Source organism: Primulina tabacum, chromosome 6 (genome assembly GCF_025594145.1).
Source record: "Primulina tabacum isolate GXHZ01 chromosome 6, ASM2559414v2, whole genome shotgun sequence".
NCBI classification, from domain to species: Eukaryota; Viridiplantae; Streptophyta; class Magnoliopsida; order Lamiales; family Gesneriaceae; genus Primulina; species Primulina tabacum.
The window spans coordinates 35,405,375-35,415,239 of NC_134555.1; the positions used below are offsets into that span (position 1 = coordinate 35,405,375).

General features: G+C 42.4%; 1 protein-coding gene across 1 annotated transcript; it reads right to left on the reverse strand.

Annotated features, from left to right (window-relative positions):
- Nucleotides 1-9,259: 9,259 nt before the first annotated feature.
- LOC142550202 (uncharacterized) lies at nt 9,260-9,583 on the reverse strand. Its single transcript, XM_075659439.1, has one exon. The coding sequence runs from the start codon at nt 9,581-9,583 to the stop codon at nt 9,260-9,262; it is 324 nt and encodes a 107-aa protein (XP_075515554.1).
- Between the last annotated feature and the right edge of the window lie 282 nt (nt 9,584-9,865).

Here is a 9,865-nt window from a genome sequence, read left to right on the forward strand (position 1 = left end):
AGGCAATCTGTTTTCACAAGTCAAAGCAACATCTTGCTTGGTCAAACTGAGATAACTAAAGATGTCTCTGATCATGATTCATATATTCTCTCAGTCTCCAACAACGTTGCAGCTATAGATTCAAAACTCGAACTTATTGATGCCAAGATTGAATCCCAATCTAAATCTCTTCATGCTCTTAATGAACGAGTTTCCAATCAAGCACCATATGTGAAGATGCTGAATAATGGAATTCATACTCTCACTGGTGGGGTGGATGACTTGCTCTCTTGAATTCTGGCCAATGATGCCAAAAAGGGGGAATCAGAAGACAGAACAGGAGATGGCAGGCCTTCAGAAGGCAGAACAGGAGATGACAGACATCATGCAGAGTCATCTTTCAGAAATGAAGATCCTCATAACGAAGAAACTATTTTCAGAGATATTGGCACTGATGATTAAACTCTTTTGTTTAAATTGCTTCTCAATTATCTTGTTATATACTCTATCTGCTTTTCGTTATAATTTTTTATCTTTATCTTTACTAACATCCGGATTTTGGCATCACCACGAAGGGGAAAATTGTTAAGACTTAATTTAATTGTGGTGATGAGAGTCAAAAACAGTAGGCCATGATAGTAAAAACAGAAGACAACATAAATAGCAAAAGCACTTGTATCGCTTAAACAGAAGCAGTACTTATCGAGTACTGAACGGCTTGTAAAAGCAGAAACATAACTTAGCTTAAGTAGAAGAAGAACTTAACGTCTTTTGTTTGAATGATACAAGTCTTAAATGTTTCCGTTACTTTACCTAGTACTAGTATTAATTACACCATTTAATGTTGTACGAAGTCATTTAACACGCCTTACTAGTTTTGGTATAAAACAAAGACTGATTATTCTGAAGCTTTCTGCAGGATCCTTTTTCGGTGATAAAGCTGATTTACTTAGAGTCAAAGAAGCTGTTTTGTTTATAGACATTGGATTCAATGTTTCTATATATATAAAAGGATCAATCCAATATAGACATCAACGATCAATTTATTAGCAAGGAATACATTTTCTATCCAACATTGTTTTGAGCAATCAAGAACTCTCTTTATCTTCAAGCATAATATACAGAAAAGCAGCACACTCTTTATAGCAGATATCTGATCTTCTGAGATCATCTTGTGTTGCTGTTTCGTTATCTCTTCACAAACTATTCACTTTATCGTATCTTATTGAGAAGCGTTTGTAATCTGGAAAAGAGTCTTTTCTAGAACCTTGTTGTGTTCATTATTTTGTGTTGTAAAACTAAGAGTTTCAGTAGGCGAAGGGTAAGTCCTACTGAAGTGGGTGTGTACAAGAGTTGTACTGTAAAAACCAAAGTCTTTAAGTGATACCTTCTGAAAATAGAAGAAGGGGAGACGTAGAAGATTTAATCTTCGAACTTTCAGAAACAACTACTGTCTACTGCCTACTATTTTATTGATTTCACCTCAAACCATCAGATCGTTTTCGCACAAGTTATAGTGATCTGCTGGAAATATATTTGAACAAGATAAGCTATAATCTCTAACAGGATTCTAGCACATTTGCAAAAACATCCAAGAAAGGAACGAGTTTATTCACCTCCCCCCCTCTAGACTCTATATCAATCCCCCACACTCAAGTTTACAGATCGCACATTTAAGCTCTACACCTATTGTATTTATCAGTAGCATTCAGGCTACCAACTTAGAGCATTTCAGTTACTAATTGTAGATGAGTTGTTAATCTAAGAGTTTCAATTTGTGTAAGACCAGTTGAAGTGGATTATTACAATCTGTTGTAATATATCAAAGTCTTTTAGTAATCATATCCTTATGATAGAAGGAGTGACATAGGAGCATTTGAAGTATCCGAACATCCATAAAAATCTATCAGTTCAGTTCAGTTTTCATTTTAGTTTTACACTATATTTACCATAAGTATTCAATCTATATTTCAATCTGATTCCGCACTCTTATCAGTTGATTGATCTATATTGACAAACAAGATTTTAGGATCAGTTCCTCAAAGAACTGATTCATTCAACATAAAAGAGTTCAAAAATCCTAAGCATTTACTCAACCCTCTTCTAAATACTTATACCTTCTTAACTGATCCTATCACATTATATTCATAAGAATTATTTTATTTTATAACCAATATAAATCTTATATTTTATTTGAAAACGTGTAACTTGTCTGACTTTTCTCAAAATGACAATGAGAGCTATACAAAACTGGATTCACTTGAAACAAATTCATCATTTTTCTCATATATATAAAAGAATTGTGCAGAAAATTACCATGTTCATCATCAATAACTGGATTTACTTTCAGATAGGAAAACTCTTTAAAGTCAAAGTTTAGGCTATAACATGTTAATTGTGGTTGTGTCTCGCTGATTGTTGTTCCTCTCTGCAGCAAATATTCTATTTTTCATTCACATGGGGTACCTTTTGTTTACTGGTTGGACAATCGGGTCCTCGATAATGTAACTCTTGTCCATTCAATAGAAGAAACAAGTAAAGTTAGTATTTTTAAGTTAATGCAACTAATAATCTCAATATGATAATTTCCTATACATATTTGCATATGAAGAATGCTCATAACAATGTTTTTAGGAGAATGTCATAGTAATTTTTTTGTCATGAATTTGTTTTGCATCGATTATTCATTTGAATTTTTTTTTTATCCATGAATATCATCTTTCGATTGTTGTGGAACCTTGTTTTGTGGAGGTTTGATTTCTTTGTCGAATAACAATCACTTTAATTCTTATATTATTTTGGTCTACCTACACTTTCAGTGAATTGATAGGAAGAATAATAGACTTATCAATTTTCATTTTGGATATAATGTATGAATCTTTTTTATTTTTTTGAACAAATGTTGATAACTAACTTTGGTCGATTTTTTATTTATTGTATTATATAATGATTGTATATCGATTACCTTATTGTCATTATTAATAAGTAATAAATATGAAGAGTAAGTCTCTTGTGAGACGGTCTCACGAATCTTTATCTGTGAGACGGGTCAACCATAACGATATTTATAATAAAAAGTAATACTCTTAGCATAAAAAGTAATAATTTTTCATGGATGACCCAAATAAGATATGTGTCTCACAAAATACGATCAATGAGACCATCTCACACAGTTTTTTTGCCAAATATGAATTAAATTTATTGTGTGTTGGATTTGGTCACAATGTTTAAGAATTTTTCAAATGGATTCAACTGACACATTTATTTTGAAAATTGTTGCTTATTCCATTTCCCAGTTGATGTGATCTCGGTGAGATGGGTGAGCCGGGTTAGGAGCTCCAACGAATCAAATCAATAATTTATAGTGTTGGGGAATTTGAGTGAAGGTAATGGCTTGGATTAACACCAGCAAACAATGAAAGAAACTCGTGAATGGGCGCCGGAGGGGTGTCCGGCGTAGCCACTCCGATATAAAGTCAGCAGGTTGAAGATGAACACAAGCAATATAAAAGAGAAAATATGTGTAATGCTTAGAGTTCAAAGATTTCAGAATGTTTAAATGACATTAATACATGCTATGTATAGTAGAAAATGGGGTAGATACCTCGATTCTTGTGTCACCTACTAAGTATGGAAAGTCGGCTGCCCATACTTGTAGTTTCTGATGACTTCTAGGACACTACAAACCCAAGTTGTTCTGACAGATTAGACTACCTATACCAATCACACTCGAGTATGGTGCAAGTTTCGAGGTGGCCCGGGTAATAGAGTACCCGAGTTGTTGGTGGAAAGCCCGGGCTTATGATGATGATTGCCCGGGAAGAGCCGCAATGCCCGGGAAGAAAAGACTTGCCCGGGTCTCTAGGAAAGTAACCGGTACATTGGCAATGATCTGGGATATCCAAGTACCAGACCGGGTTAATGATGACACAGATCTTTATGAGGGGTATCACCACCCATCCCTAAAATAGTTGGGCTAGAGCTTGACTCGCTGTCCCGGTCAGTCATATTTGTTATTTTGTAGGAACATAATTCAGAGTGTGTAAGAGCATCGGGGGCTTCATATGTCCATAGAAGAAATGGGATATCGGGGTATGATACAACCCGGGTTCTGAATAAGATGTCGGGGCCTGATATCTCGCGAGCTTTGAATATTTGTCATTTAGTATTCTCGGGAAGTCCAAGGGGTGTCATTATGACGTATGCGTTAGCATTAACTTCCCGCCGAAAATAGTTTCATATTCCGAGAATCTGATAAGTCTGACACATCGATACGCGTGCACGTCCTTTCATATGCCCGGTACAATTTACGAGGCGCATCTTGATCATCCACGTGTGCTTACAGCAACGGTCGAGATCTCTCCCCACTGCCTATATATATTAGGCCTTCTATTTTCGAAAAAACACTTGCAAATTCACAAACTCGGCGAAGCCCTTGCAAATTTTTCTCTCGAAGCTCCTCCGCGCAAGTTCTTCCACCTCCGACGATCCTCTGCCGCTGCAATCACCAATCTCTCCCTTTCTTAAAATCGTAAGTTCTCTCTCCACACCATGTCTAATTCTACTTCTTATACCTCTGGAGCTAATGCGCGAGGCTCTCCCATTGATGAGTCCACCGCGATGCGCTCCAACTCCTCCACTTCTCCCCCTCGCCGTCGCCTCCTCACTCAAACTTCTCAAAAATCAACAATTCTTAAAACCAAACCCTCCTCTTCAAAACCTTCTTTTTCCAAACCCTCCTCCTCGGGCACATCCCGGGTCTCTAAAAAGGACAAGGGTAAGGGCAAAGCCCGGACTTCTGGCCATCCTTCCACGGAGACCCCGGGAGTTCCTTGGTTCTCCTCAATGAGCAGCACTTTGCGCTTGGGGGCGGACGAGGAACTTCGAACTCTGGGATCTATTCCTTCTTCCTATTCCATTATAATTCCCGGGGCTTCTGACAGGGCAGACAGTCCTCCCTCGGGTTATACTACCTTCTTCCGGGACCAAGTCAAAAATGGTATTCGTTTTCCCCTCCCTCTCTTTTATATCCAGGTCGCCAAGTTTTTTGGCGTGCCTATCAACCAATTTCATCCCAATTCCTTTCGCATCATGGCTTCGACCTATGTTTTATTTAAAATGAACAACCTTTTTATCAACCCCCTCATTCTCCACTAGTACTTCTCTTGCCGGCTCGGGGATAATGCATTTTCCCTGACTGCTTGGCAAAATGCCCGGTTCCTTGATGACATCCCTTCCTCACAGAAAGGGTGGAAAGAAATGTATTTCTTTATTCAACTCCCCGGTCCTCTCCGTTGTCTGACCGAGTTTCTCCCTTCTTTCCCAACACAACCTGCCCTCCCCCAAGCTTACAAATTTGAGGAACCTTTCCTCAATAGTCAAACCCTGGTGGAGGGCCACAAATATTCGTCCTCCGTCCTTATCTCCAACGAGAACCTAGTAGCTTATGGGTTGAGTGCCCGGGCTGAGGACCCTTTGGACAGGGTGATCGATGAGGCTGCTGGCTCGGGTGCTCAACCTGGTAAATTTTCTTTCAAAACTGTCCTTTAATTTTATTTTTATGTAAATTTGCAATTTGTACTGACGTTTCCTTTTCCCTACTTGTGCAGATAATCCGAGAATGCAGGAGGCCTTTGCCAAGAAGTGGGCGGCCAAAAAGGCGGCTAAAGAAAAGAAACTGGCAGCCCGAAAAGCCGCTGCGGAGAAGAAACAGGCCGAGGAGGCGGCCCAACAAGCAGAACGGGCTCGGGTCGAGGCCCAACGAGAGAAGGAGGCCACCCGAGATGAATCTCGGGAGGATTCTGAGGATCACGTCCCTCTGACCCAGAGGAAGCGAAAGGCTATCACAAGCCCGAAGCAGATTTTGGTCGAGGATAGTCGGGAGGTGGGTCAAAGCTCCTCCCAAGCGACCCGGTCAACCACCCCTCCCCAGTAGCAACCCAACCAACGGCCTCCCCTCCTCGAGCAGCCTCCCCGAGTCAATATCCTTGATGCGGGGTCCTCGGCCAGGGGGATGAAAATTCTCAAGCAGCTCCTCACTCCTGAGGAAGAGGCCCGCTTCAAGAATTCCCGAGCCTCTGCCATGCTCTTCGAGGGTTCAAACAAACTCTTGGAGGTAAGTTCTCATAAATTTCCTTAATATTTTCTTGCTTTGATCATTGTTCATTCTTACTGATCTTGTTTTTGAACAGGCTGCTCACCTGATGGTCTCGGCCTTCGAGGAGGTTGCCGGGGCTGCCACTATCTCTTGTAAGCGAGCCCGGCACTTCCAAGATAATTAGGAGAGGCTACAAGAGGAGTTAGCCCGGACCCGAGCCGCTCACGAGGAGGAAGTGGCTAACCTGCGCTCAGCCTTGGACAAGGCCCAAGAGGACATCAATGAAGGTCTTGTTCGAGACGAACGTCTGCAAGACTCTCTGTCTGTCTCGGAATCGAGGATCCATGCTCTTTCTGAACAGGTAGAGGTGCAATTGCACCGGGCCGAGAGAGCTGAGAGCGCCCTAGCCCTGGCTGAGTATGATAAAGGCAAATGGCAGGCCTCTTTCCTCCAATCTCCCGAGTTCAAGAAGGCCGTGGTAGATAAGGCCTATCCTCTCTTTCAGACCAGCTTGGAAAATGCCGGGAACAATTTGAGGAAGCCGGACTTCTGCCCCAAGATAAGGAAAAATTTCCTGATTTTGGCCTGGCCATTGCATCCCTTCCCAAGGATGGCGAGGAGGAGGAGGAGGCAACCCGAAAAGAGCAGCCCGGGCCTGAACATGTAGATATAGATTAGGATTGTATTTGCTTTTTTTCTTTTCCTGTTTTGTACTTTCTCGGCCTCCAGGCTTTTATTAATGAAAATTTTCATTTCCCCTTATCTCCTTTGCGATCATATCCTGATAAATCTTAATAAATCGGGTGATATAAGTGCTTGTATGCAAATAACCAAAAAAATTTTCTAATTGTTGCGAATTAACTGGTAACTTCAAATAAGTACCCGGGATCTCCATCCCCGTAATAAATAAAATGCCTCATACTTAGTAAAGGACCCAGAAATAAGTAACCCTAAACCCAGATATAGAACCTTGGTGCGTATAACCAAAGCAGAAAAATCGGGCAAGAGAGCATATCTTCGGGATTTAGAATGGTCAAGGTGTGGTACCCCGAGTCAGGGTGTAATGCCCTGGACTTTTAAGAACCAAGGTGCGGAGCCTTGGGCCGGGGAGCATGTCCCGGGACTTTTGAATGGTCGAGGTGTGATTCCCCGAGCCAGTGTGTAATACCCTGGGCTTTTTAGAACAAAGTTGCGGAGCCTTGGGCCGGGGAGTATGTCCCGGGGCTTTTGAATGGTCGAAGTATGATTCCCCTTGGCAGGGTGTAATGCCCTAGGCTTTTAAGAACCAAGGTGCGGAGCCTTGGGCCGGGGAGTATGTCCCGGGACTTGTGAATGGTCGAGGTGTGATTCCCCGAGCCAGGGTGTAATGCCCTGGGCTTTTAAGAACCAAGGTGCGGAGCCTTGGGCCGGGGAGCATGTCCCGGGACTTGTCAATGGTCGAGGTGTGATTCCCCGAGCCAGGGTGTAATGCCCTGGGCTTTTAAGAACCAAGGTGCGGAGCCTTGGGCCGGAGAGCATGTCCCGGGACTTGTGAATGGTCGAGTTGTGATTCCCCGGGCCAAGGTGTAATGTCCTGGGCTTTTAAGAACCAAGTTACGGAGCCTTGGGCCGGGGAGCATGTCCCGGGACTTGTGAATGGTCGAGGTGTGATTCCCCGAGCCAGGATGTAATGCCCTAGGCTTTTTTTAACAACCGGGGCACCTCTCGTCATAAGATAACAGAAACATTCATAAAACTCTTTGAGAGAATGTATCTTTAATTTATTTCTTCCATCAAATAATTACATCTGACATGCATAGTACTTCTTTAAATTAAATACATTCCAAGGCCTTTTGAGGAGATGTCCTTGAGCATCTTCTAAATAAAAGGATCCCAAGCTGACTTTCCGGGTGATTTTATAAGGTCCTTCCCACCGAGCTTCCAGCTTCCCAACATCCCTAGTAGGGTTGACTTTCTTCATGACTAGATTCTCTACTTGGAAGTCTCGGATTCGGACCCTTTTGTTATATGATTTCATAACCCGGCTTCTTTATGCCTCCATGCGAATGAATGCCCGGTCTCTTCTTTCTTCCACTAAGTCCAATTCCATGGCCCTTCTTTGGTCATTGTCTTTCGGGTAAGATTCTACCCGGGAAGAAGTTTGCCCAATCTCAACTGGGAGGACTGCTTCAGAACCATATACCAAGTTGAAAGGAGTTTCTTGGGTAGGTGCCCGGAGAGTAGTTCTGTAAGCCCAGAGAACACTGGGTAATTCTTCCACCCAATCCTTTCCTTTTCCTTGTAGCCTTGTCTTCAGTGCTTGTACAATAATTATATTGACAACTTCTGTCTGGCCATTAGCTTGAGGATATGCAACAGAGGTAAAAGATAGAGTGATCTTCATTTCCCTGCACCATGATGTAATTCCTTTGCCCTGAAACTGTCTCCCATTGTCCGAGATCAGTCTTTTGGGTACTCCAAACCGGCACACAATGTTCTTCCACATAAATTTTAATATCTCCTGCTCAGTGATTTTTGCCAAGGGCTCAGCTTCTACCCATTTGGAAAAGTAATCAACAGCCACTAACAAAATTTTTTCTGAGCCCGGGCAATTGGGAAAGAACCCACAATATCCATGCCCCGTTGATCAAAGGGGCAAGATGCCCAGATAGGCTTCATGAGAGTGGCCGGGCTGTGCTTAAAATTTGAGTGATGTTGACAGCCCTCACAAGCTTGGACCACCCGAGCAGAATCTTGACTTAAGGTTGGCCACCATAAACCAGCAAGCATTGTTTTTCGAGCCAAAGACATTCCTCCGAGGTGCTCGGGACAACATCCTTCATGAATTTCTCGGAGAACATAATCCACCTCTTTCTCAGATAAGCATTTCAAAAGAGGTCCCTGAAATGATCTCCTGTACAACATATTATTTAAGAGAACAAACCTGGGATCTTGTCTCTTAATCTTCTGGGCTTGGGCTCTATCCTCGGACAGTTCATTATTTATAATGAACTTGATCAGAGGTGTCATCCAGGAGTCACTGGGTACTGGTAATATTTCTTCCTCAGTGGAAAGGATTAACCGGGAAACATGCAAGACTTCACGGGTTCTTACTTCTGATAAAGAAGCAGCCATTTTTGCCAGAGTATCTGCCTCGCCATTCTCTTCCCGGGGTATTTGTTCAATACCCCAATCCGTAAAGACTTATGCTCGGGCTTTGATGAGCTGTAAGTATTTTAGCATCATGTCATCCTTAGCTTCATACACGCCCTTTATCTGCTGAGTAATGAGTTGCGAATCAGAATATAGAATAATCCGGGAAGCTCCAACTTCTCGGGCAGCTTGGATACCAGCCAGATCGGCTTCGTACTCGGCTTCATTGTTGGTTACCCGGGAGTCAATCCTCAGTGCCAATTTTATCTTCTCTCCCGGGGGAGATATTATCACAGCTCCTACTCCACACCCAGTGAGGCTAGATTCCCCATCCACGAATACTCTCCATACTTCCTCCTCATTAGGTTGTACCATCTTCAGATAAAAAATCTGACAGAGCTTGCGCTTTGATGGCAACCTGAGGCTTGTACAATATGTCATATTCTCCCAACTCTACTGTCCACTTGATTATCCGCCCGGATACTTCTGAATGAGTCATGATCCTGCCAAGAGGATTATTGGTAAGAACAATGATTTGATGTGACAGGAAGTAAGATCGTAGCTTTCTGGAGGTCATGATCAAGGCCAAAGCAACCTTCTCTATTTCACTGTAACGGAGCTTGGGGCCTCTTAGAGCATGACTGACATAGTAGACAG

Excerpts from the sequence above, each read along its gene's own strand:
- LOC142550202 (XM_075659439.1), bottom strand. The coding sequence starts at position 9,583 with ATGGTACAACCTAATGAGGAGGAAGTATGGAGAGTATTCGTGGATGGG.